The 27,058-nt window shown below is 35.7% G+C and overlaps 4 protein-coding genes and 2 pseudogenes across 7 annotated transcripts; 4 read left to right on the top strand and 2 right to left on the bottom strand.

The window, feature by feature from the left end:
• Positions 1–2,727: 2,727 nt before the first annotated feature.
• On the top strand, positions 2,728–7,527 carry LOC142552577 (transcription factor MYB124-like). Of its 3 annotated transcripts, none has more exons than XM_075662256.1 (12): positions 2,728–3,166; positions 3,294–3,340; positions 3,469–3,525; positions 3,639–3,711; positions 4,022–4,077; positions 4,181–4,363; positions 4,455–4,633; positions 4,815–4,960; positions 5,120–5,262; positions 5,340–5,557; positions 5,611–5,774; positions 6,718–7,527. In XM_075662256.1, exons 1-12 carry the CDS (start codon positions 3,074–3,076, stop codon positions 6,826–6,828), a joined length of 1,470 nt encoding a protein of 489 aa, XP_075518371.1. In that variant the 5' UTR covers positions 2,728–3,073; the 3' UTR covers positions 6,829–7,527. The 3 variants fall into 3 exon arrangements, with proteins under 3 accessions (XP_075518371.1, XP_075518372.1, XP_075518373.1); XM_075662257.1 differs by having other exon boundaries at positions 2,730–3,166; positions 5,626–5,774; XM_075662258.1 differs by having other exon boundaries at positions 2,730–3,166; positions 5,629–5,774.
• A 499-nt stretch (positions 7,528–8,026) lies between these two features.
• Positions 8,027–11,765, bottom strand: LOC142552578 (UDP-galactose/UDP-glucose transporter 3). Of its 2 annotated transcripts, none has more exons than XM_075662259.1 (7): positions 11,551–11,765; positions 11,178–11,275; positions 10,961–11,092; positions 10,227–10,256; positions 9,766–9,869; positions 9,416–9,537; positions 8,027–8,965 (listed from the first exon to the last, which is right to left on the bottom strand). In XM_075662259.1, exons 1-7 carry the CDS (start codon positions 11,652–11,654, stop codon positions 8,557–8,559), a joined length of 999 nt encoding a protein of 332 aa, XP_075518374.1. In that variant the 5' UTR covers positions 11,655–11,765; the 3' UTR covers positions 8,027–8,556. The 2 variants fall into 2 exon arrangements, with proteins under 2 accessions (XP_075518374.1, XP_075518375.1); XM_075662260.1 differs by having other exon boundaries at positions 10,227–10,257; positions 10,923–11,092.
• A 284-nt stretch (positions 11,766–12,049) lies between these two features.
• LOC142554355 (putative serine/threonine-protein kinase PBL3) lies at positions 12,050–14,497 on the top strand (annotated as a pseudogene).
• Positions 14,498–14,652: 155 nt separating this feature from the next.
• On the top strand, positions 14,653–16,020 carry LOC142554250 (pentatricopeptide repeat-containing protein At2g02750-like; annotated as a pseudogene).
• A 490-nt stretch (positions 16,021–16,510) lies between these two features.
• On the bottom strand, positions 16,511–22,576 carry LOC142552579 (alpha-amylase 3, chloroplastic-like). The gene is made up of 12 exons (XM_075662262.1): positions 22,209–22,576; positions 21,561–21,691; positions 21,329–21,383; positions 21,112–21,234; positions 20,846–20,966; positions 19,402–20,425; positions 19,005–19,194; positions 18,243–18,349; positions 17,630–17,879; positions 17,373–17,495; positions 17,094–17,261; positions 16,511–17,004 (listed from the first exon to the last, which is right to left on the bottom strand). The coding sequence occupies exons 1-12, from the start codon at positions 22,506–22,508 to the stop codon at positions 16,846–16,848; spliced, it is 2,751 nt and encodes a 916-aa protein (XP_075518377.1). The 5' UTR covers positions 22,509–22,576; the 3' UTR covers positions 16,511–16,845.
• A 916-nt stretch (positions 22,577–23,492) lies between these two features.
• On the top strand, positions 23,493–26,271 carry LOC142552580 (mitochondrial outer membrane protein porin of 36 kDa-like). The gene is made up of 6 exons (XM_075662263.1): positions 23,493–23,697; positions 23,814–23,881; positions 24,432–24,542; positions 25,037–25,123; positions 25,284–25,492; positions 25,718–26,271. The coding sequence occupies exons 1-6, from the start codon at positions 23,589–23,591 to the stop codon at positions 26,022–26,024; spliced, it is 891 nt and encodes a 296-aa protein (XP_075518378.1). The 5' UTR covers positions 23,493–23,588; the 3' UTR covers positions 26,025–26,271.
• The last annotated feature ends 787 nt before the right edge of the window (positions 26,272–27,058 follow it).

The following is a 27,058-nucleotide window of genomic DNA, read 5'->3' on the forward strand; positions in this document are numbered from 1 at the left end:
ATTTTCCTACCGCCCGGCGCCACTCGTTCTGTACAATTTTTATTTTGTACAAATTGGCGTCCGACCTCTCCAATCGAGCTCTTACAATAATTCAATAATATTCATTTTCTCAATTTCCTTGTCATAATATACATCAAATACATAATCACATATCAATTTCATGAATTATCGATAATCACACAGGATTTACGATAACACGATACACGGTCCTTACACATATTGAGGCAAGCCAGTGGAATATATACATAAAGATTAAATTTGAAATGTTGATCATTAAAAAGAAAGTTTGAATTAAGAAATAACCTCGTGGGGAATCATAATTGAAGCTATAAAATGATCTACATCAAGTCTAGCTAGTCCAACTAGATATTAATTGCATTGGATTGCATAGCAGAATGGAAATGAAAACATATCTCCTTTTTTTTTTAATTAATGGTTTCCTTGAAAACTAAATGATAGCATTTGTGGCCACACTCAACAAATGATTATCATTCTCTTATCAAATCAATATTCCGTTCTAGCTTTTGATGTGTTGATAATCAATATATCTTTTCCATCACAAATTCCATATTTGAGGGAGGTAATTACGACAATTGATCGGTTTATTAATCATTATATATATATATATATATGTTTGTTAAGTACATGTACGCATGCATGATGTCACTATATACCTTCCATTTTAAGAAGTAATTAATACACTGATCTTGTTATTGATTCAGTCAGCAATTACAATAATATTTGAGATTTTTTTTTTTAAAAAAAGTTATTATCCGTGAGAAGATACACTGCATGACTATTCGAATTATTAGTTTCTTCGGTGTTTTGTTTAATTTGAGGAATATATTAGGATTCTAGTACTCATGTATGTAAAATACAAATATATAGTCGATCCAGATTAATTTGGATGTACATGACATGACTAATTAATGTACGTGTGACATGATGAGTCGAGATTTAATTTCAAGAAAAGATGAGATTAGTCAACTGCAGAATATATTGTTAAAAGTGGGAGTTAATATTTCTTACGCTAGAAAAGTAAAGAAAATCAACCTTTATTATTAGCATAGGGTTCCTATTCGTGGGGTTCAAATTAAATATAAACATTCACCCTCTTTGTTTTTGATGTTTGGCATGGCTTGTGGGACAAACCACCACCGACCTTCTCCCCCACTTAAATCTTTATACCCTCCCCGGCCCTTTCGTGTGATCACTTAAAAAAAATACTCTTTTTTTTTTTTTAATCATCATCATATGAACCTGGATCGGAATTAATTTCATTACGAAAATGTCTGACCGTCGTCTATCCAACCTGTTGATTTAGGAGCGATCTTCTTGAACTGAATGAAATTACGACTTAGTAATACAATATATATATATATATATATATATATATATATATATATATATATGATGGTTCACATTGTAAACTGAATGATAGAATAGAGGATCTGATCCTGCATGGTGTCTTGTATATCGAATAAAAATGAAAATGGCTCGAATTTTGGCGGGACATCTCGCTTTCAAGAAAGAGACGGCAATATTGTAGTTTTTTTGGGATGGCCCTCACAATTGACTCTAAAAGAAGGACAAGACAAGGCAGGGAATGATATATATATATATAGATAGATAGAGAGAGAGAGAGAGAGGTTGCAATGCATGGGGTGGGTCACACTCAATTAAATAATTTTAATCTTGGTCCATGCTTTGAAAACCCACATGCACCTCTCTTTCATTTTTCGAATCCATGTATTTTAATTTGTTGTAATTTCGAATTACAGAATAGTAATTGATAACTTCTTATTTAAATCCCTATAAATCGACCTTTTTTATTTAAACAACAAACAAAAGAACAAACAAAATCACATCATGTAATGCTAAAATCCAAGCAACGACATAAATGTAGAATATTAAATGCTTTTGGAATTATTATCCATCACTTATCAATTTTATTCAAACCTCTGTTAATAAATTGGAACATCTTTGTCAAATCATCGCAAAGAAAACAAGGTTTAAACATAAAATATTTCAATTTTGAAAGTGAAGTAAAATAAATAATTTTGACCAAATTATCTATCTATAGTAATAAAGTGGCGATGAATGGTCAGACAAACAGGCTGTCACGTGGCCTGCACTTATAATTTTGAAACTGACATATATACATATACATATATATATATTTGTATTTCTAAAATTCAAATTATATGAAATATATTAGAATTTTTAAAAATATATATAGAAAGCAACAACGGTTGGTGGTGTAATAGTTGAATCACGAATATTAAAACACCAATCTATACATACATACATACATATATACATACATAGTGACAGTGAGCTTGTGGGGGTGTGATTTCTTTCTTTTCTATGCGTTCATCATTAATTACACTCTCGTGGATTTCAGCGTTATTTTATTATTCCATTTATTTATTTATTCAAGCATTCAAACTTTCTTACACACCCGCGCTCAAAAGCAAGAATCCGTTGATTGTTTTATTTTTCTTTACATCCCCACGATTTCCAATTTCCTAGAGAAACTCTTTCTTCGACACCATGAAAGCAACCCACCCCCATATATTAAAACCAATCCCGTGTTTTTTTTTTCTTCTAATTTTTTTATTGATTACATTGCATACTTGGATTGCAAGTTCTACCTCTCTACCCTTCTTTCTCAAATCCGAGGCAGGTATTGAGCTTCATTAGCGTAAGTTTGTTTCAAGATTTTCTTTGTCAAAATCTGATGACCCTTGTTATCAGGATTGAATCTTGATTCAGATGATTGTTTTAAATGAATTTGGTGTTTTGTTTCAGAAAGTAACGGGCAAAGGGAACGGAGGAAAGGTCGATTCCTAGGCAACATTTTTGGTGAAGACCCACATTGTTAGTCTTTGGTCGTGCTGTTCTGTTCCGTTTTGGGAGCTAAAACAGTTACCGTAAAGAGAAAAGGGCAAAAGAGTTTATCTTTTAAGGGTCTTACTTTTTTGGTTATATACATAAATATTCACTCACAAAAAAGAGGATATTCCTCGAGCATGCAAGAGACAAGAGGAGGGATTCACAAGTTACATAGAAAATGAAGAACAATTCGAACAATAATAGCCACAGGGATGGTGGTGGTCAGGTGCCCAAGCAGAAAGAAAGGCATATTGTTTCTTGGTCTCCAGAGGTCAGATCTTTTTCATATTTTTAGGTGCCTATTTTAAATCTCTTTTTTTTTAAAAAAAAAAAATTATTGTTATTATTGGGATTTACTCTGTTTTATCTGATGAGAATTTGATTTCTTTCTTTTGCAGGAAGATGATATCTTAAGGGAGCAGATTCGGGTACATGGGACTGAAAAGTAAAATACCGATTCTCTTATATTGTATTTGATTTTATCCTATGGGATGTGATCATTTGATTTGGATGTGTGTGAAGATTAATTTCTATTATCGGTAAGTGAGACTGATGGATGTGATTTTGTGATAGTTGGGCTATTATTGCATCAAAATTCAAGGATAAAACGACGAGACAATGTAGAAGGAGGTTAGAATCAAGATAAACACAAGCATCTAGCTCTATTCTGTACTCTTAATCTATTTGTTGCAATCTTTCGGATTCTTGTTCTGTTTTGATTTGAATGTGCCGTTGTTATTCAGATGGTTCACTTATTTGAATTCTGATTTCAAGAAAGGAGGATGGTCGCCTGAGGAGGACATGCTCCTGTGCGAGGTACATTATTTAAGCCTGTTTTCTACGCCCTCTACGCTTCCAAGATTTATATTTGTTCGATCATATTTTAAATATTGTTCTCATCTGAAAGCTGATCCCTGAAGTGTTCCACTGAAATTGTACTTAGAACTATTGATTTTGATTGGTGGCTGAGTTACAAGTGCATTTTCCATTGGATGGCGCAATAAATCTTTTTTTAAAAAAAAGTTTAATGAAAGAGTATCTATATTTTTCACCAATAGGAGAATTGGCAAGACATTAACATATCAGACTGATATTGAGCTTGATCTAATGATCAAGTGACTTGCAGGCGCAAAAGATATTTGGAAATAGATGGACTGAGATTGCAAAGGTGGTTTCAGGCAGGTAATTACATGAAAATCAAGATTTTTCCTTGTCCCACTTGTTGGGTGTCTTTGTTGGCCTAGAAAACTAATAGTTGTTACATGAAAATATATCTATTTCTCAGAACCGACAATGCCGTGAAGAATCGATTCAACACTCTGTGCAAGAAGAGGGCAAAGCATGAAGCATTAGCTAAAGAAAACAGCAGTACCTCGTACATTAACTTAAACAACAAAAGGATTATATTTCCAAATGGGCTCGAAACATACGCAGGATCTGAAAATGCCCCACCTCTTAAAAAGATAAGGTGTGTTACTTGTCATGTTCCACTGCTTTGAAAAAATGCTACTGGGATCAAGTCTTACAAATAACAGTTAACAACCAATACGGTGATTTAGGATATCAAACACCGCTGAAAGTCGCTGCCGGGATGAAAAATTAGCTGGAGAATATGGAAGTGTAAATCAACTTCTAAGACCTCCATTTGCAGTGATAGCTCAAAACTTTCATAGTTGTGAGGGTGACATTGCCTCTCAGGTGCACGACAGCCACATGAAGGAGGTGTCGTCTGGCGGAAGTGAGTTCGAAGATTCTTTTGTTGTAGGATTTCTAGTAGATTGTGATCACCTAAAGGCACAATATATGGAAATGGATAAATAAATTGTACATTAAATAGTAATGAAATAATTAATAACCATTCTCCATGTAATTGAAGTTCAAATAGATAGATAATGTATTGTATTTTGACGCTTATGCAGCTGCAAATGACAAAAGTCAAGGAACGTTTATTAAGAAGGAAGATCCTAAAGTACTTGCATTGATGCAGCAAGCTGAATTACTCAGCTCACTTGCTATCAAAGTTAATTCAGAGAAGACAGAGCAGAGCCTAGAAAGTGCCTGGATGGTGCGTAGATACAATTGACCCTGTCTTGAATCTTGTCAGATTTTGTACACTTTACCACACCAAAGGGAAACATGTACTCCAGCTTCAGCCTATAAATATTTTTAGCATCGATTTTTGTCAATTGTATAACACAGAACCTGCAATATAAACGTGTTCCAGGTTCTTCAAGATTTTCTAAAACAAAACAAAGAAGGCGATCTTCTTACGTTCAAGGACCTGGATGCTAGTTTTCAACTCAAGAAGTTCAAAGAGTTGATGGAGAATGTTACATGTAGCAATGAATGTAGTGTTCCATCTTGGAGGTAACTAAGAGGCTTGTTTACTTTTAAATTTAATTTGAAATTTCATCTGATGCAAGATCTAATTGATACCTTTTCAGGCAACCCGATATGTATGAGTCCTCCCCGGCCAGTTCTGAATACAGTACAGGATCAACTCTGGTGTCTAATGCATTATGTGATAAAACAGAAGATTTTCATGCTGATGTTTGTGCACTACCTCAGAACACCGGACAGGAACTGCAATCAGATCGATCAAATGACCAGCATTGTCTTGCTGGGGAAAGTGGAATATATCGTGGTGCAAGCACAGACCATGGTGTGCAACATTTATTTGCAGGATGATAAAATAACTGCTAGTGTTGATAATAGTGTTATTTATTGTAGCAGATACTATGTTAAGTAACGAAGGGATAAAGGTTGATGATGGAGCTCTATGTGAATTTTCCAGCGCAGAATTCAGTTCCCCTGCTCAAGTGACTCCAATGTTCAGAGCATTGGCAGCAACAATTCCCAGCCCAAAATTTTCAGAAAGTGTAAGAATTCTGAGTTTCTGATACAAATGTGCCAAAGCACCAAATTAATATCGTCATTTATAGCATTTATATCTGACCTTTGCATCCTGATGGCATGTGGTGATGCTTACAAGGTCGAAAGTATATTAGTGTACAAACATACTGGTAGAAGATTTATGCTGAGGATTTAATAAGTCAACCATTTTTCTGACTTGAATAGCCATGAAAACCTTGGGGTGGAGCAATCTAATGGGACCAAGAAATGACAGTAAAACATATTTTACTTGGCTCATGGGAAGCAATGCTAAACCTGCAAAGCATGAATCGTGCAAGCGGACAAATTTAGGACAGGGGTAGCTTAGGAAGTTTGTCTTCTGATCGAAGGACTTGACAAAGAAAATCTGAATGCAACTGAACAATAAGTGATATGTGGGTAAACTTAGCCATAGCTTTGTGTTTTGGATAAGGTTGGTGAGCTCTATTTGATGGCTTTGGGAACAATGATTTTGTAGAAGTTTCTTGAGCTTTCTACAGAAACACTACTGCCCATCAGCTGACAGAAAATTCTGTAGCGGATACGGGAACCCTGATTTGAGTATGGGCTACCAAATCAATAGAGTGAAGTTAATCAGTATGGTGCCTATAGAAGTTGAGTCACCGGAGAATAGTTCGAAATGATATGAGCATGAAGGTTCTCCAATAAATCACTTTTAATTAAATGATTTTAGCCGATTTGGGCCACATATTTCTCAAATGTGATGTTGCAATTAATCAATGAGACTTGAATAATAATCCTCTAGCCAAACTCACACATATGTATTGGAGAAGTTGTTGAGTTGAGTTACAAATCACAGTTTTGTGTCACTTCTTTAATCTCTGTTTCAATTTCAAATCCTGCCTTCTTTCCATAAATATTGTGGATAATTGGTCTAAGCAGTTTTTTCTTTATAAATTCATTCCACAGGAAAAGCACTTCTTAATGAAAGCACTTGGAATGGACTCAACAACTCCAAGCCCAACGACCACTACTTCACAAGCTCCACCGTGCAAGAGATCCCTCCTCCACTGTCTCTGACCAATGCCACTGATCAATCTTACAAAATATAATCCGTGGAGTTCATATTCATCGCGATACCCATCCAGAGTTTTTGAACACTGCAGTGGTTTTTTTTTTAAAATCTCTTTTTTCAGAATTTTCCGTTCTTGGATTGCAGTTATCTTGACCTGAGTTTTTCCAAATAGGCCTGCGAAGATCTACTTTGCAAATCTAGTTTGCTAATGGAGCATTCTAGGAAAGATCAATCGCCATGATCTGCATCCCGGAGTTTTCTATCTCATACTCACATTGGCTTTTGGGTGTTTCCCTTGGTGTGTCATTCTTTTGTTTGTTGTGTCATGGAGCTCGGATATGGCTATCCATTGTTCCAAGATGTTTTTGTGGCTAGATAAGCCTATTGTACAGAACCAACATGTGTAACTATACATTGGCAACTCGCCAAGATTACCCTTTAGAGATATTGATATAGAGAAAAATGGTTACGAGTCAAAAGAGAGAGCAAAGTAGGAATCAACGGACTCCTATTTGCTTTAGTGTGCAGAGTGCTAAATAATATATATATATATATATATATATATATATATATATATATATATATATTTCACGGTGTTTAGAGATTTTTAATGTAATTCATACATATATTTATATGGTGTTTAGAGATTTTTAATGTAATTCATACTCATTGGAGTGGAAATGGAATAGATTTCCTTGTGTGCAGATGTATATTCCATCTTGTTGAAATTTAACAGAAGTGAATGCAATGTAGAAAATGTTCTGAATCGAATAGAAAAATGATAGTCTGCTATGGAACCTAAGCTGAAATTTTTACTTACAGAAGGTAAAATATCTTGCCTTTTTCTCTGTGGCTTCTATCTTCTCTGCAAAGCTGCCTCTTACGAGATTTGTAACAGGGCAGGGTGGGGGTGGGGAAGAATGGGGATCCAAATTATCTGTTATTTAACGTGGTTAGCTGTGGATGGTGGGAAACAAGTGTCATCATTGCCAAAGCAAAAGTCACTGGTACAAGGGAGAGGGAAACCTGTACAAAATAAAGTTTGCTTTGAATGGCAGTCAACAATGAAACACGCCCCCCACCCAACCACCCCAAAAAAAAATTGTTTTATAGGTCACATTGGATGTGCAAAAAGTATTTCTTGGAAATGTATCTTTCTGCAAGTTGAATCGGAGAATATGATGTACTAATTGCATATGTATGTTGATTCAAAATATTTTATAATACCAGAGAAGTTATTTATTGGAGTCACAATAGACTTACTGTTTAAGCGAATGAAAGCTTTTAAAATTACAGTAATAGTTCTTCCATCGACAGACATTATATAAGCGGTAGGATACATTGATTTTACATTTAATGTCGTGCTCAAACCACGGACCTACCGGCTACGGGCCTGAAATATCTTTGAACTTTCAGGTAAATGTGAAGATTATTGCTGTCGTCCACTTTGTCTAGTGCCTCACTTTATTTGAATAAATTTTGTAATAACCTAGACTATATTACGAGATGACGCCAAGTCAACCACGACCACAGACTATAAATAACGTGGTCGTTTGTGGGTCTGTCTTGAGAGTCATTGGAGTTACTGTAATAAGAAGACACTACGCAACACTTCCTTCATGCTTTTGTATAACTATAAGAATCTGTCTCAATACATCTTTAACAAGTTGAATAATCCTAAAACCTTGAAGTTTCATTTGCTACAACATTACGTCAAAAATTCATGATCCCTGTTATGCCGACTTCCTCTTCTTCTGCATTCTTTGCAGCTTCTTCGATTTCAGGTAAATCTGGTACGACAATCCAGAGAAAACCATTGCAACACTTCCCCATTGTTTTTTCGACAGGGGGTTTCCGCTAAGAACCGAAGACACGACAATGCTTACAAATTTTCGAGTGGTGGTGATAGTCGTGTTAGTCAAGGAACCAAACCTACTGATGGTCAAGAATATAAAATTTTGGCCAACCGCGCCACAGAGACAGTAGAGAAGAATGTCCCATGCAGCTTCTGGGTGCGACTTGCAGAATTGGATTGCATCGTATCCCATGGCATTTGGAAGACCAAACATGAATATCACGTTGTAAATTGTTCCCCATAAGTTCATTCCAAGCATTATATTCCAAGCACTTGTTTTTGGGTACCTGAAGGCCGAAGTCAATCTTTATGTCAATAACTACTGATATAATTAAATCATGAACCATTGGAGAACAATATGGACTTCATTGATTGATTAAAAAATAGTGATAACTATGTTCACAAAAGAATCAAGCCAGCTCATGAGCTTTCCGAGCTGACCCAAATATTGTTTGACATAGTATTCGAAATTATCAAATTTCAGCGATATCACGTATTCAAATACATTTTCGAGCCAAATTTGAACCCGAGTTATTTTATTAGATACCTCTTCAGGTTTTAATGTATTTATTTAAAATTTTATAAGTAAATTTAGAATTTAATTCGAGATTTCACATACTATCACTCATAATTATACCGAAACAAAATGATTAGGTTCGTTTGCACTTCTAGAGAAGTACTGATAGCAAACGGAAAAACCAAGTGTCAAAGGTTGACTGACTGATCGCTATTTTTACCTGGCTGTAATAGAATCCTGAGTGGCATTGGTGAATCCATCAAAAGCAAGGTTTAGAAAACAAAGCGCATATCCAAGGGGAGCATTTGGGCGAGCTAGTTTTCTTATAGTCTTCGAGCTAGTCTAAGACAAAAACAAAGTAAAAGGTAGATATTAATAGAGAAAACAGATAATTATTTGGAATCATCAAAGGAAAAAACATCAATTCCTTGATTGGGCCCTATCACAGACGCGTAAGTCAGCAACTCACATGGAATGACTGACAGATAACAAAGGTTTAATTTTTAAGGTTAGATTACACTATGAAGGTTCACAAATACTGAAAGAAAACAGAGTAACTAGGACGCATACTTTCAAAAGTGCAAAACAGGAGACCCCTCCAGCCACAAGCAACGTGCAAAGATACTCAGGGAAGGTATATCTTATACCATAAACTAATGTACCCATCAGCATCACTGCACAAAACAAAGATGTCGATTAACAAGATTGTGCTATTGGACTTCTAATATTAATTTTTTAATGATATCATAGTTAATACAACCAAAATTCCGAAAATGCTAATTGAAAATCAGTGCTACTTCTGTCCAATGCAATAAAAGTAAGGAACTAAATTTAGCTTGAAAAGAAGCAACCAACATTGACTCATTATATTTCCTAATCATAATTACAGATTATTTCCTCCTCGATTTGGAAGAGCTTATTCTAATATTCGATCGTCATTCCTCCAATTGCAATCGAAGAACTAAATGCTTGGCGGCAAAAGTAAGATTTGGACATTTAACCCAACATACATATAATAATTAATGTCTTACCCGGAATCATTTTTGAGGATTTTGCCAGAACCTAAACACAATAATGGTAGAATTAGTCCAAAATCGTGCATGAGCTGAAACAAATTAGGCTTCATGGTATCTCAATCTAAAGTAACAAAAATATATTGATTGGTGGTAAGAAAGCTAACTGGCAGTATAAAAAATTCAGGGGAAAACACAGTCGTAGAACCATTTTAATTTAGGATCTTTCTTATGGTAACCATAAAGCAAGCATAAGCCTATATTTCACATTTTTTATGCCATTTTGGTGGATCCTCGATGAAACAGGCTCCTTAATTTTTACATAAGTATATAATGCGTATGAAACATATTATGCGGACATTTCCAAAAAAATTGTCAAACATTACTTTCAAAGAGTGAATCTTCTAAATTACTATATGGGCAAAAGGTGGAATATTAAATAAGTTACCACTAGAAGGCGCTTAAATGCGCATCTACACGGCCTTATAAATGGATTCGTTAAGAAAGATGACATATAAAAGATCAACCATTTTGAGATACCCTTAGGTGAACAATTAGGACATCAATGTCATAATTTCTGCACCAGCCAGCCAAATTGAAGATCAAATTCCATTTCCAATTTCAATAAAGCAGTCAAAATTCCTCAATCACGCACCAAGCTAAAGAAGCATTTAACCATTGTAGAAATTTAAATTCATTTATACATAAAGAAACTAAAGAAAAGGGTGAGGGTCCATGTAATATTGAACTTTCCTGAGCTGGGTAACTAATGTACTTCAACGCTTCGATCCCCATAGCCGGGCCAATCGTGTTGGTGATACCAGCACTCCAATAACTCCACCAAGGAGCTCCACCATTTCCGCCATTAGACCAAATCTTTATCACTGTGCAACAATCACACCACAATTAGAAAACATCCAGCGGAGAAAAATCAGTTTTTTTATTGAAAATGGAGCCTCGCAAACTTACTTAAAAACGACCAGATCAAACACACTACGTTTTGTGCTAAGTTCAAGAACGCCAAGTGCTCGAACCTCTTGTTATCAGAACCAAATCTTCTAGTCGACCTAAAACAATATAATCAACAAATTTTCCGTTAGACACTGAAGGATTCAATGCCTTGAACACATAGAATATTAGGAAAATGGAAATATGATCAGACCTAAATCTATTCACATTATAATTTCCACCAAAAATATCTATCAATCAGATAAGAAAAAGAATTCGCTTTTATTTTATATTTAAACTCGAACAACAAAACGGAAAAACTGTGTACCATAAAGTAACAGGTGATCGATTACAAATAAAATTCGTGCTCAATAAAAGAAAAGAACATTCTTACACGGTCTCTTGAAGAACCCCTTGATAAATATAAGCAGCCCAAATTCCGGTAACACAAAAGGCGAGGAGAAGTACGCGGCGTAGCCCGGCGCTGGGAGACTGCATTGCAACAAGATAACCCACCAGTAGCCACCAGATCACCGTATCGGAACAACCGTAAGCAGCTCGTTTGATAGCGAGTGTAAAATATCTCCTTTTGTATTTGCGAGTTTTATAAGGAAGACGTGGTGGGGACAAGATGCGTTTGATCTTCCACGTGGAGAGTTTCTAATGGCTGCAATGGGTTTTAAAAAAATTTGATTGGTGGAGATGATGCCACCATAGGCTTGTAATTCGGGTTATATTTCTATATTATTATATAAAAAATTGAGACCATCGTAGTACAACTAGCGAACCAATCATCACTTAATATCCATTATCGTCAGATGGGATTGCCCCTTTTTGACTTTTGTTTCAAATAATAAAATTGGAAATTCAAAACATCTTGCCAGCATAAATCATGTTGATTTCCATAAAAATTGATTTTTTTATTTGACCCTCCAAATCACCGTCAACAGTAATGTGTTTCATGAACAACCTTTGTTTTATCATCTAGAAACCATAGCCCATCTTGCTTCTATTTTTGTTTATGCCGGGCTTACTTCAGTGTCATGTTATATACAGTCAGTTAGCCAGTTTGTCTCTTTCCATCGAAAGCCTGCTATCACAAAAGCCATCATTCTTTATTTCATTTCCGACCCTTTTGGCTCTTGCTCATACACTTTTCTTCTTGCTTTGCGTAGGGAAGAAGATCAGTAACGGGAAACTGTTTAGGTATATCTCCGCGAAAATTAACCATGTTATATCATATCTCTGTTTTTCTTCCATGAATTATCATGGAGATGCATGAAGTTTGAATGGTGGGACTTTGAATCTTTGTGGGTTCTATCTTAAATTATAATTGCTGCAAAATGTATTGTTTTGAGTGTTCTTGAATTTGAATAATTGAGGTTAAGTTTATAAACCAAAGCTTGGATCTTTCTCATTGGCAAAGAAACTTTTTGTGGGTTTAGGCAGACTATTTTCGTTAGACTGGAAGCTTGACTCTAGTTTTACTTTGTTTGATTAACGGCTGAAAAACATGCAGATATCTATATGTGTTGTTTGTGCTATTTGATATCTTACGCTTTTTGTTCTGATATTGGACTCAAAAGATACAGTTTGATTGATTGCCATTGTGTTATATCTACTGAACATGATCGTTCTTACATTCATCCAGTTTTAAATCTCTGATCTTTGAGTAGATTTTATTTATTTTGATAATAAATAGTTCATGTGAAATTCATTGATTGACGAAATTAGCTTGTACGAACTATGTTATGTATATGATTCGAAATACAATTTTTCCTACTCTCCATGACTATATGAAAAATGTTAGCTTTGTTTGATTGATATATCATTCTTTTTAAATGCTCTGTTTTATGTTTTCTTTTGGTTAAGAAGCATCAAGATATCCCAGAAAAACTAGCAATTCATCTACTTCGAGCATAAACATTCCCTCTCACAGTAGCAAAAGCAATGCTAAAAGCCTCCCTACTCCAAGATCTGAAGCTGAAATTCTATCTTCTACAAATGTCAAACCATTCACATTAAATGAATTGAAGAGCGCGACTAGAAACTTTTGAGTCGACAGTCTTCTTGGGGAAGGAGGATTTGGCTACGTTTACAAAGGATGGATTGATGAGCACACTCTAACTGCTGCAAAGCCTGGATCAGGAATGGTTGTTGCTGTCAAGAAGTTGAAGCCCGAGGGTTTCCAAGGCAACAAGGAGTGGTTGGTATGCCCCCTTCTTGGTGATTTAATGAAGTGATAAACTAAAATTTAAAATCAGTATTTATAAGTCTGTTTGAGAGCTTACAGATTGTTTTTTAGGCAGAGGTTCACTATCTGGGGCAACTTCATCACCCGAATCTAGTTAAACTTATCGGGTACTGCTCTGATGGTGACAATGGACTGTTGGTGTATGAGTTCATGCCGAAAGGAAGCTTGGAGAATCATTTGTTCAGAAGTATGTATCATTTTGATAGTTAGGGTGTATTTCGGCTCTTTTTTATCAACAGTACATGGATGGTTTCTCAACTGACGTGTGGCTTGTTTTGCTCATGTTTCATCATTATTTATTGAACCTGTTAATGCCTACCATTTATTATCCATGCATTTATTTGTCAGAATTCATTGATTGGATAATTTTAGGCTACATGAAGTAAAATGGGAGAGATATGTTAAATTTCCCTGCGTGCGGCGTTTTACTCAATGAACTTAACGAAGTAATTTCCATTATGTGGAATGATGACATATCAAAATTATTCAGTTGGCTTCAAAATCCTTGCATGATTTCACTGCCTTGTTAGATTCTCAATTGTTTTACATATCCTCCACGCTCCCGAGCTTTTACTTTTCAACTCTTTAAATAGCATCATATGAGAACTCCATACTACATTGTGTTGGCTTTGTGCTGATTAAGTTTCATGTTTGTAAGATTAATTGTCTGTTAGGACTTCGTTTGATTATTTGTATTTTACCATGTTTAGGAGGGCCACAGCCCCTCTATTGGGCAACTAGAATCAAGGTTGCTATAGGAGCTGCTAAGGGTCTTTGTTTTTTGCACGAGGCTCAACAACTAAGTGATATGTCGAGATTTTAAGGCTTCCAACATTCTGCTTGATGCAGTAATTTACACGGGGCTTGTATGAAAGTTCCAACAACCAGATTTTGATGAATCTGGTTGTCATGAAGGTGTTCTTCAGATGCCATGTCGTCATTATTTTCACGGGGCTTGCATCAAAACATGGTTGATGAGAAGTCACTGCTGTCCTCTTTGCCGTTTTGAGATGCCAGCTAGTTAGATGCAAGAATCTGAAATTACTTTCTTTTTCTTTTTTTTCAAATTCTTGATGAAAGTTATATAATTTATAATAAGAAATTGATAATTTCTCATACTTGTTGTACTATAATAATATTATTTTAAATTTATGAATAAATTATTAAAACATGTGATAAATAAGTGGTGTTATGTTGGGAGTATTTTGTTATCTAACTCTAGTCAAAAATTATTTTTTAAAAATGACCTTTGGCAGTGTTTTTATGGAGGTGGATGTTTATGCTGCAACATCACTTATGGTTATGTATCTGAATTACGGTGACCTAGTATCTGCTATGAGGTTGTTTGGACTGATTGAGGACAAAAATGTGGTGTGCTACAATGCTTTTTCTATAAGGGTTGCGTATAATATTGTTGATGAATTAGCGTTTCATGTGTTTAATGAACTGAGGGAATCCCTATTTGAGAAACCCGATTCAGTGACAATCATTACTGTGCTCTCTGCGAGTGCAAAGAGTAAGAATTTACAATTTGGAAGGCAGGTCCATGGACTCATGATAAAAGTTGAGTTAGTGTTTGACACCAAGGTTGAAACTGTCTAGTTGAAATATTCAAAATGTGGTTCTTGGCAGTGTGCTTATGATTTATTCAAAGAAATGGAAGTCGCAGAAACTTGATCGCTTGGAATTCTATGATTGCAGGAATGATGTCTAATGATCAAACTGAAATTGCTATTGATCTTTTCATGGAGTTAGAATCGAAAGAAGGGTTGAAATCAGACTCAGTGACATGAAATTCCACGATCAATGGATTCTCACGGCTTGGAAAAGCGGATGAAGCTTTCTTGTTCTTCAGAAAAATGCAGTCTTGTGGCCTAATGCCAGGCTGACCAGCTTATTAGCTGCTGCTCATCTCTATCAGCACTGAACTCTGGGAAGCAGATTCATGCATATGTTGTGAGAATGAATGCCACCGATGAAGATTTTGTTGCTACTTCACTGATTGACATGTACATGAAATGTGGTCAATGTTCTCTTGCATGCAATTATTTCAATCAATTTGAAATAAAGCCTAATAATGATCCTGCAGTTTGGAATGCCATGATTTCTGGGTATGGAAAGAATGGTAAACGTAAAGTGGTTTTGATATTTTCAACAGATGGCAGAGAACAAAGTTGAGCCAAATTTAGTCACTTTCAGTTGCCTTTTGTCTGTATGTAGTGACGCTGGTCACGTTGAGAAGGCATTCCAATTTTTCGGATTGATGACTATACGTTATGATTTGTATCCATATAAATATCTTGATCGGCCTTCTCTGTCGAGTAGGAAGGCTGGATGAAGCTTTTGAACTACCAAGAGGAATTCCTGAAACATCTGCTTCTGTTTTTGCTTCATTGCTCGGTGCTTGTGGGCATCATGCAGATTCCATACTTGGAGAGGAAATGGCTAAGAGATTTTCTGAGATAGAAGCAGAAAACCCAATCCCTTCTTTGATGTTGTCCAACATGTTTGCGGTAATAGAAAAGTGGAAAGAAATCCACAAGATTAGAGAAATAATGAACGAGAAGGGACAGGAAAAACCCTGGACTTAGATCGACAGGCGTGGCATAATAAGAGAAGCCTGTTGTATTACATACTGGATTATAAACTATTTCTTGGGTTTTCTCTCACCTGAGGGATGCAGAAGATTAACTTACATCATCTTGTGTTGTGTGGTTTAAATGGTTAGGTTAAGTTATGAATAGTGTCATTGAATAATGGTGGACATATAAAGCAACACCGCACAAATTTGGGAGAGGGCGGCAGGATGAGGCAATTTGATGAGTTAGTATAGCATGGTCTCTTGAAAAATAGAATTTAGATATCTGGCAATTTTGGCAGAATAGAAGAAACAGCCACGTTTATAAAAGCGCCAAAGTACAAGGTTTAAGTATACAAACTAATCGACTCACCAATTTGGTCTTCTGGGGATCATCATAATGCTTTGGTAGGATAAGCTCCAAGTAACGTTTACCCATTTGGTCGGTTATGCTTACAAGTTTGCCCTAGTTATAAATAATTTTTTTTAAAAAAAAAAAACACAGGTTGAAGTTTATTGAGCAAATCAAAACATTCTGGCAATGCAGTTTATTATAGAACAGTATTTCCAAGAGAGTACAGCAATATGACGTGTTACATCCAAAGAAAGATACACTAATACAATAATGTGTACTGTGTACAACAGTTTTGAGGAATATAGATAGACAGTAAGGTATATACACCCCGATGAGATGGGGACTGCAATCAAGACTCTTGTTCGAGGCAAATAACAGCCCGCCCCGGATCTTGTAGATCATAGAAGTAAATTTTGAAACTTATATCAGTTCCAATTCATCAAAATCGTCACTTTTGATAACAAGACGACTATGGCGATGAATCTGTATATTAATATCTTATTCATGAATTTTCCCACACCTTATAGTCCCGGCCTTCAATGGCTAAACACCAGTTTTCTGGACCACTGGATGGCTCAAAGTGACCAGGTCCGATTTTCATGGTCAACTTTTCATCGATCATGGCTGCATAGACATCTGTCTCGGCCTTGAGTATTTGAACCTATAAAAAATTGCCAAACTTTATTATTATTCCACAAACCCATGTCAAAAAAGTAAAAAACAATGATTGAAAAACATCCAACACTTAACTAAGCTCCGACAGTGGATATTGTTCCGCTTTCTGATGGAGATAAGTGAATATATTTCAGATAAATATTCGGAAAAAATGTGATCATGGAATACAGATGGCGTTCCAGGGTGCGTAAGAATATAGGCGTAACCCTGCATTTCTTTCCCGCCTGGAAATCTCCAATGACCCTTCAAGCCAAAGAAAAGGGTCAGCAAACAAACTGTATACATCCCAGGAGCCTTCAATGTATGCGAAAGTGAGTTATGGAATAAATTAGCTAGTTAAGGAAGAGATCAAACCTGAGTAGAACCAGTATCATGATTCTCAATAAAAGTAACAGCCCTAGATGGCCACCATCCAACAACTCCAGGAGGTTTTCCCTGTACATCTGATAGTCGCCAATATTCACATCGTTCAAGAGCCTATATGATGCAGATCAAGAAGATTAAACGAAAATGCTTATACACAAGCTCATTGGTCAATTTTACTAGTGACGAATATCAAGTGGTCTGATGCGGCAAAAGAAAAGGCGGTCAAATGAATGGTATATGCTTACAGCATGAAGAATTCCTTTTGTTGTGACATCAAACGCGCCTGCAGTTCCATTGGTAGCATTTATCCAATCAACGATTCTCTGTCTATGCGCATCTTGATTGTGATCCACCTTACCATATGTATAACTGAGAGAATCCCAGTACTCGCCCACTGCGAAATAAGGTTCACTGGAATCTAGATAATCCTTGACGTACCCACCCCAAAACCCCCGAACAAAATCGAGCCTCCATCCATCATAACCAATTTCTTCTCTGTACATCCAAGTAGCAGTCACTGTTATTTTTTAAGTTCATTTAAATAAAATTATTTGCTAGGCTTAAATTAATGGACTAGAATATCTACCAATAACAACATACAAGAAGATGATCTTAATATACTTCGTCGTATTCTAAGCTCTTCTTTCAAGTTCTCAACATAGCCTTGACTAGATATTGAATAAATAAAGGAAGAATATCTTGGAAGGAAAAAGATGCAATACATTCAAATGGAAATCCAGTTTTTAGGACTCAAAAATTAGCCCACTCGACCAAATAGCAATTACTATTTGGTGATCATCACCTTGACTTCCTGATATAGACATGAACACAATACGACTTTAAGAGTACTTAACTCACCTCAGCCAGTCGAGCCATTCCTTAATATCCTTTCTTACAAATTCTTGAGAATGATCAATATTTGGAGCAGCATGAAAATTATCTCCACTACTCTTGTTGCCCCTTCCCTAGAAATGATCAATAAGACAACTCTCAACATTTCAGCATTATAAAAGAAACCTCATTTCCTAAAAACCATAAACAAGAAATACAGCTTGCTGCTTCGTGTGTGCCTGTTGTTAGTGCTTTGCAAAATAATATCCAAGTGTCTTTATAAATATCTAAAAAGCTATACAACAGACAGTCAAAATCTGAATGCTCAATACTCCGTGTTTGGAAACGGTAGTAGTAGAAAAAGGTTCAAAGAAGCACAAGCCTACTATATATCAGGTATACACACCAGAAGGGGTATCCCCACGTGGGGAGAGGACATGTATAGGGCCATACTTGGTTAGTTGGGGGGCATTGGGCATATTTTTCTGCCGTTAATCTTTTCTTTATCTTATAAAGGGTATTCACCTTGGCTGAGTTAGTACTCAGATTGTTCTTGGTGAATCAGTTTACTCCAACCAATATAACATTGTGGAAATTCTGTAATTACTTGCTTAATTTCCTTGCTCAATTTATGCTTGCAATGAGTCACTGGCAGTTAGGCTCTAACACATCAATATGCAAAGACTATCCATTGAATATTTTTTTGACTACATATAGAGTAAATTTGTTATTCTGGAATTTCATGGTGATATTTCGGAAAACTATTCCAATCGAAGGATATTATTATACCTGGAAATGTGGGTCATCAGCAACAACAGCTCGGTCGTCCCAGTTTAAACGACCACCAAAAATGTTCCAGATACCATTTTGGTTCTTGTACTGTGCACATCGGTGGTTTAAAACTACATCACCCAGAACCTTCATGCCCACCTCATGAAATCTCTTCACAAGAAGTTTTAATTGATCTATGTTTCCGTATCTATCAAACATCACAATCATCATGAACTCCTAAAGGTCAAAGGCAATTAGATTTTATGAACCTAATCACACAAATGAGATTATCGATTTAACCACAAGCTTCATTTGTAGAACTTACTTTAGTAAAAGATTTTCAATGGATATAATTACGTTTTGTTTTTGTTCAAAAACACCAGGGACAAACAAATGTCACTTGTTTAAGCAATACCTGGAGTTTAAGTTATATAAATCCGTTGGCATGTAGCCTTCAGGTGAAACCGAATCAGTAGGTGGAGGTAACCAGATCACAGTGAAACCAAGTGATGATAATTCCGAAGCTTTTTCATGAAGATCTAAGTACCATTTTCCAGATTTGTGAGATTCCCAATTAAATCCTTGACAAAGAATTTCAAACCCTGTGCCGGTCCCAGAAGATATTTTTACTGGCGGTTGTAGAACCTCAGCTTCTAACGTTTCAGTTTCTGGAAAAGTTGGCATAGAACTTCTGAAGATACTATATGCTTCTGCAGCAAGCTTCTCAATTTCATGGAGAATGCCTTCTTGCGCTTCTTTGCTTTTTGTTTTTCGACTCTTTTCAGATGAAATATCACTCACTAAGTTCCTTATCTCATTAATGATTTCATCCGTGTAAGCAGAAACTGCTAGATCCGACTTGGAAGCATTTTCCAATACAACCAGGGAGCCAATTTCCTCACTTTGTTCCGCACCCTCAGAATTAATCGGTTCATATTGCTTGTTTCGGACCATGGGATTTGAAAAGGGTACGTAAAAATCATTTCCTTTGCAATCTAACCATGTGCTCTCATCCAGTTTCAGCACAAAGACAAATGCTGAATATCCTTCATCCAACGAAAATGACCCCCGTGAACCATGTCCATTGGCTTTCTGCTGTAAATGAGTTCGCAAGGCTTTATTCTTGAAGATGCTTGTTTCAGGAGGATAAGGCTCAGCTGGGATTCTCCAATGTTTACTGTCATCTTTGCAGACACCCCAGTGAAGTACTACATCTCCAGGTATATCGGTGTCTATGTCCAAAATATTTTTTGAATTCTCAAGGCACTGGCGAACAGAAATACTAACCGAGTTATCAACAATGATTTCTTTAACAACGGGGTGTTCCTCACAAAAGCCTTGAAGAGGTATCTTTCGCAAGCTACGTTCTACAGTGTCTTCTCCTTTCAGATCAGCTACTTCTGGTTTAAGAAGTGCAGCGGATAGCTGTCCCAGTGTGCCTGATGTAAGAAATGGTTTACTCATACTGTCAAGTGATGGGGAAAAATGCAGGGAAAACTAGATATAAAAATAACCTCGATATATTGACAAAGCAGAGGAAAAAGTCACATGATGCTCATGAAAAAATTCTTGTAATGGTGAGAACAAGCTAGTATCTAATTAATATACTTCCAAAAACATAAAACCCCACTATACATACTGTTAGTCCATCGAATGAGCCAAGAATTGAAACAACTGCAAGAGAATCCAGAGAGATAGATGGACTCAGATATTTGTCAACAGGCTATCTACTGAAGGAAGTCGACCATCCAAATTAAGATGGAAAGTACATGAGCTAGAATGAGACAACAAGTTGACAAACTACGTTGGAATAATAAAAGGATAAATGATATAACATACAGAAGAAAATCCAAAGCAACCTGGCCATATACCCAAGCCCTTTTTGGTTCCAACAACATTTCCATTGTCTTGAAGGTCGTCAAGAAGAGGCACTTTAAAATCTCTTCCTCTGTGCTGATACCAATACCCACTTTCCTCGTCCTGGACCATTTGTAGACACACAAAAAAAAGATACATAACAGTAAAAAGTCGTATAAACAAATACATAAACACACACACACAAGCAAAAGCCTCATATCTAATCAACAAAGAAACAATTAGCAATGTGCAGGCCAGAGGAACTTGCCTTCAATACAAAATTTATAGCTTCAATTGAACTATTTGTATTGACGTCAATCTTTACTTCATAAAATGTTTCTCCTCCCGTTGAAGCAGATGATATCTCCAGAGGAGTTTCAACTGCATAGTCCTGAAAGGCAATCAATATCGGCACAGTAAAAACATATTGGATTGGTAGAAAACCATAACAAGAATCCACAAGCATCAAATTCAAATCACTGTACCTTAATCGAAATGGAACCTGGAGGCCGCATATCCAGAGGAGGTTGATCCCATTCACTGCAACAATTAAAGTGTAACATACCAACAAATGATACTAGAAGTAACCATAACGCAAAATCATCGGAAACCATCAGAGGAATGACTTCTTAACAAAACCCATGTACTATGTTACGATAACTGTCCCATAATTTGAATCTCGGTAATTTGTGAAACATTACCAGAGAAAAAACTCACCTTCCTACATCGCCTACGTAGCTAACTCCCCAGTGAAGAACCCACTTTCCAGGAAGACTGCACCCCACAATAAGCTGCCAATAATCTTCACTTTTCCCTTTGTCTAATTTGATTGATATCTTTCCCTCCATCTGTAAAATACCACGAATCAATTGAAAATAATAACCATCAATTATCTAATTTTAAGCATATAAACACTCTATACCATACTACGCCCGGAAACAGCAAAAAGAATTAAGGTCCATTTATCAAGGAAAACATGCATATCAAACCTACTTTTACAATCAATCAATCCATATGCTTCGCCAGTTCAGGTTTCGAATTGTTTTCCGCTCCAAGATTCCCAACACACAAAAAAACGAGATATGCAGTACATATATAAATTTAAAAAATCGAAAAACGACTCTTCAAGTTCTATAAATATTTAAAAAGAAATTACCAAAAGTACAGAAAAAGTAAAAAAAACTCGGTCTTGATTTCCTAAAATCGTACATATTGTTCCTCCCTGTCAATCTATTGAAAATTATGCACATGCACACGAATTTTTTGAAGGAAAAAAAAAACTCACAAGTAGAATGCACAGTACATACTCATGTGTCAGGGGGATAAGTACCCACGAGCGTAATTACAAAATACAAAAAAGCCCACCTTTTCAGGTCGTTTCAAGTGGAAGGCTTCGGTGAATGTTATGATTGAGGATTCAGATGTTTCCACAGTGGCAGCGCCGGTAGGGTTGAGTGCTTGAGCGGGGTCGAAACGGCTAGAACAGAAGCAGGCACCATTGAAGCGGGATTTTGAGGTCTGCGTGTAATTAAGTTGAAAAGGAGGGGGCTTCTTCGATAATAGTTGACCTTTAAGGATGGGTTTGAGAGAAGGACGGCGACGGCGGAGAAGATTACAGCGGCCTTGGTGGTGGTGGAGGAATGGCGCCGTGGCAAATGTGGACATTTTCCTGGTCGGAGCGTGTTCTTGATTTGTTTCTGCATATATGTGTCCCGCAGTGATCCACCTCTCTCTAGTCTTATTAATAATAGTTAGTATTAATATGCCTACAAATATATTAATTAATTAATAATTAATAATAACCTGCGAAATTTAATGTGTTTTTGCTTCTAAGAGTGTTTTTATAAATTTTATTATTGTCCTTTGTTCATAATTAGTTTTGTATTCATAGTTATATCTTTCGATTTTTTTTTTTGGACATTGCTTTTATTGTATCTTCTTAAAATTAATATTTATATTAAATACTAATTTGGCATTCAAAAATCTTCGGATATGTGAATGTGATAGAAGTGATAGAAAAAATCTAACATGGGTGAAAATGATGTTATTTGTTTGGACACAAAAAAAATCGTGTCGGATAGTTTTATGAATCAATTTTATGAAACAAATATTATATTTAGATCATTTCATAAAAATATTATATTTTGTATCATAAAAATTATTTTTATTTTAAAAAATATCGATAGTTGTTTAATTGATAAAAATAATTGAGATTCCAAAATATCATCACACTTTCCGTGGCAAATATGAACCCGTTTTCATAGGAATCTGGACAGCCACCACATAACCATTTGAAAACAACGAGGTCCACACCTTAAATATCTCCACGTGTTTTTTTAATATATAAGAATCTACTAAACAAATAATAAATAATATCGTGATTCCAATTGACATCAAGCATTTTTCCTAATTTGGGCCTCATGGATCTTTTGGGCCATCAATATATTTGGGCTAATAATCTGAAAACAGCATATTCCACCATCATTATTTGCATATTCTTTTGATAATTTTTTTAGTTTCGTTTAATTTTGGTTTTTCGATATTGAAATATTCACAAATACATAAATTTTGAGGAAAGTTTTGTAATTTATCAAAATATGAATGAATACTCCAATATTTTATAGAAACCGAAATTGTGATCAAGAAAAAGTCCAATATTTGGGTCCAATTTGTGTAGAAGAATGATCCAACGGTGGAGATAATCCGTCGGAATAAAATACGGTCACAAATTTCTTTTATCAGCCGATGTATCCTAGGCCAAAGCGCGACGGTGTTCTCTCTCAGCGAAGAAAGGAGAAAATGGTGTTTGTTAGGGGTCCAGGCCTTTACTCCGACATTGGCAAGACAGCCAGAGGTAACCACTTTTCATGATTCTTCTTCGTATATCAGTGTGTGATACTTGATTTCTTTTCTTTTTGTCTGTTAGCTGAGCTCTTCTATTGATTCATGTGATTTGTGGGCTCCTCACAGATCTTCTTTACAAGGATTACCAGGGTGACCAAAAGTTTACTCTAACTACCTATACTTCAAACGGGGTGGTTAGTATTCTGAATTCTTCATCTTTTTCCTCCCCCGAGATCTTTAGATTGATTTATTGTGTCAAAGAGAAGAAAAGAAAATGGTTCTGATGATAACGGATTGATGAAGTGAGCTTCAGCTTACGGTAGCCTATTTGATTGTACTTGACTGGAAAGATATCTTATAATTATTTCTCGTCTTTTACTCGAATCATTAGCCTAGTCTTTTAATTTTTTAATGATATTTGTTTTGCTCTTTAAATTTGGATTACTTGTATAGATGGTGATTGTTTATCGTGTTGAGAAGCTTAATGTTCTATATATCTATATACAGTTACCTTGAAGAGTAATTTATTATGGTTACAACCTAAACTTATTTTTTCTTTAAAACTGCCGTGCAACTAGAAGTGTTTTCAAAGTCTGCAATGCCTAGTTAGGACATCATGGAATGTGTGGTGTCATCAAGATTGCCATTACGATGCCTTTCTTTCCATCGTGGGCGTCAATGATTGGCGTATTTGGATTTCACTGTTGAGATGTCTGATTGTTTAATTTGGCTTTGACTCCACAGGCCATTACGTCATCTGGGACGAAGAAAGGTGAGTTGTTTTTGGCTGATGTTAACACGCAGTTGAAGAACAAGAACATCACTACTGATGTGAAAGTTGACACTAATTCTAATGTGAGTCATCTTGCTGTCTGGAGATTTTTTATTTCACTTTTAGTATGTGCTTTGATGGGATAAACGAGTTAGTCCCTTGCTCTAAATTCCACAGATAGCTTGTGGGCTCGTGATTTCTTGACATGTGATATCTATAAAGTTTTCTTGATTTTTGTTGATTAGTAGGGTCTGATTGTCTTTATGTACTTGACTGGAATGCTTCACGCAACGTTTAAAATCATTCTCTTTATGCAAACTGTACTACGATGAAAGTACATTCTTGCAGCACTCTTTTCTTTCGTTGTATGCTTTAGATGTATTATCTCTCAGGTCCCACTTTATCATTAGCGTCTTTTGTAATTTGTAGCTTTGCATTTTGTCAAAAGCAATATATAGAATTATGCAATCAGAAGTGGCTAGATTAGTGTCAGTATTTTAATTCTGTAGATTGGGATGATTTCACCAACAAAACCTATTGATTTTTGACATTTGACTAAAGGCTTCTGGTTATGAAGGTTTTCACGACTATCAGTGTGGATGAACCTGCTCCTGGAGTGAAGGCTATCTTTAGCTTTGTTGCTCCAGACCAAAAATCTGGCAAGGTATTTTTATCTTCTGTCTGTGATAGCTTAAATTTTCTCTCCTCTTTCTGTTCATTAGAACTTGTGAAATTTCTTTTCGATCAATCACTTTTTTGGATGGTATACTCACGCACGTGGATTGGGTTTTGGTCATCTAATGATTTGGTAATTCGGTTGACAGGTGGAACTTCGGTATTTACATGAGTATGCAGGAATAAGTACCAGCCTTGGTCTCACTGCAAAACCTTTGGTCAACTTCTCTGGTGTTGTTGGAAATCACCAGGCTGCTTTTGGGACTGATATATCATTCGACACCGCTACTGGAAACTTTACAAAATGCAATGCTGGAGCTAGTTTCACGACTCCTGACTTAATAGCATCCTTGATACTGTGAGCATCTATCAATTAACAAAACATACTAAATTAACAGATTTTAGGATAAAATTGGACCGGGATCCTCCGTCAGCTTTTAACTCTAGCTTTTCTTAGAACTGGAAAATCTTGTATTTGCCATGATTAGTATGGAATTGCGGGATGTCATGTTTAGAATTGTGAGCACTGAGATCAATATTTTGAATCATCTTATTTCCTTTGCTGGCATTGCTTCTTCCACAGAAACGATAAAGGTGAAACACTTGCAGCATCCTACTTCCACACTGTAAGCCCATTAACCAATACTGCAGTCGGAGCAGAATTGATCCACAGCTTTTCAAGCAATGAAAATACCCTTGCCATTGGCATTCAGCATTTACTCGATCCACTCACTTTGGTGAAAGCTCGAGTCAACAACTATGGCAAGGCAAGTGCTCTCATACAACATGAATGGCGTCCTAGATCTCTCATCACCATCTCTGGTGAAGTGGACACCCGGGCTATAGAGAAAAGCGCGAAAATTGGACTTGCTGTAGCACTTAAACCGTGAGATCGAGAATTTCCGGTAAATGGTTGGCGACATTTTCTTTTAGTGACGGAGCAGGAAATAAAGTAGATAATATTGATTCTGGGCATTGCCCTGTTTTTTCTATCAAGATTTGAATTCGTCTGCTGTCTTGGTTTTATTCTTGTATTTGGTGTGGCTTTGGTTTGTATAAATAATTCATGCTGGTGGCACAAACTTGACAAACCCATTTTTACTGGTTATTTCACAAGTTTCCACAGTTTATCTTTCAGTTTGTTCCTTTTTATATACCTTCCGGTTGTTAAGATTTTAGGCTTTCATCAATCGGTGCAGAAATTGTTAAAGCTAGACTCTTTAACAATATGAAGTGATCCCACGTGCTACATATTCATCGATATGTCAATTAACTTTCCTTTTTATTGAATAGTGATTTGAATGTATGTAACGGTGGTGATTTTAACAATATGGTTTCTTAAATGTATGTATAACATTTGTTCGAACTAGAAAAATATTTTAAAAAAATTAAACTGATGAGGATATATATAAGATTTGAAAATATAATTGTTTTAAAGGATATTACACAATGAAGGATATCAAGAAAGACCGTTACAATCCTTTCAACTCATATATTTATACTATATATATATATATATATATTTATGAAAAATTAATTTTACTCTTGTTGGTCATAATTTAATTTTTGATATACCAAAAATACTAATATCAAGTAATAAAGACACTTCGTTTTCCTTTAGATTGCGTTTGATTGGATGTATTTAAAAATTATGGATTTCGATTATTGTTTCATTGTTAATAATAAAACAATAGATGAAATTTTTTTAATTCATATAGTATTTATTTATACATTAGTTACGTAAAATAAAATGAATTTCAAATGTCACTATCATTGAGTGAACTTGAAATACATCCTAATTAATATAAAAATCGATGATAGTTATCTTTTATTTGGTAATAATATAGATTAATTATTTTAAAATGAGAAATTTAAAAGAGTAGGTCTCTTATGAAATCGTCTCACGAATCTTTATCTGTGAGAC

The sequence above is a fragment of the Primulina tabacum genome, chromosome 8 (assembly GCF_025594145.1).
Source record: "Primulina tabacum isolate GXHZ01 chromosome 8, ASM2559414v2, whole genome shotgun sequence".
In the NCBI taxonomy this organism is placed as follows: Eukaryota; Viridiplantae; Streptophyta; class Magnoliopsida; order Lamiales; family Gesneriaceae; genus Primulina; species Primulina tabacum.

What these genes read in the sequence shown, in the direction of transcription:
- LOC142552577 (XM_075662256.1), top strand. Translation starts at nt 3,074, where the DNA reads ATGAAGAACAATTCGAACAATAATAGCCACAGGGATGGTGGTGGTCAG. An exon ending in TTGTTTCTTGGTCTCCAGAG is followed by an intron (nt 3,167 to 3,293) that starts GTCAGATCTTTT and finishes TTTCTTTTGCAG; the next exon opens with GAAGATGATATCTTAAGGGA. An exon ending in TGTAGTGTTCCATCTTGGAG is followed by an intron (nt 5,263 to 5,339) that starts GTAACTAAGAGG and finishes ATACCTTTTCAG; the next exon opens with GCAACCCGATATGTATGAGT.
- LOC142552578 (XM_075662260.1), bottom strand. Translation starts at nt 11,654, where the DNA reads ATGCAGTCTCCCAGCGCCGGGCTACGCCGCGTACTTCTCCTCGCCTTT. An exon ending in GGGGTTCTTCAAGAGACCGT is followed by an intron (nt 11,276 to 11,550) that starts GTAAGAATGTTC and finishes ATATTGTTTTAG; the next exon opens with GTCGACTAGAAGATTTGGTT. An exon ending in CAGGATTCTATTACAGCCAG is followed by an intron (nt 8,966 to 9,415) that starts GTAAAAATAGCG and finishes TTCGGCCTTCAG; the next exon opens with GTACCCAAAAACAAGTGCTT.
- LOC142552579 (XM_075662262.1), bottom strand. Translation starts at nt 22,508, where the DNA reads ATGTCCACATTTGCCACGGCGCCATTCCTCCACCACCACCAAGGCCGC. An exon ending in CTGATGACCCACATTTCCAG is followed by an intron (nt 18,350 to 19,004) that starts GTATAATAATAT and finishes GATCATTTCTAG; the next exon opens with GGAAGGGGCAACAAGAGTAG. An exon ending in ATGATACTGGTTCTACTCAG is followed by an intron (nt 17,262 to 17,372) that starts GTTTGATCTCTT and finishes TTTGGCTTGAAG; the next exon opens with GGTCATTGGAGATTTCCAGG.
- LOC142552580 (XM_075662263.1), top strand. Translation starts at nt 23,589, where the DNA reads ATGTATCCTAGGCCAAAGCGCGACGGTGTTCTCTCTCAGCGAAGAAAG. An exon ending in CATTGGCAAGACAGCCAGAG is followed by an intron (nt 23,698 to 23,813) that starts GTAACCACTTTT and finishes GGCTCCTCACAG; the next exon opens with ATCTTCTTTACAAGGATTAC. An exon ending in AAGTTGACACTAATTCTAAT is followed by an intron (nt 24,543 to 25,036) that starts GTGAGTCATCTT and finishes CTGGTTATGAAG; the next exon opens with GTTTTCACGACTATCAGTGT.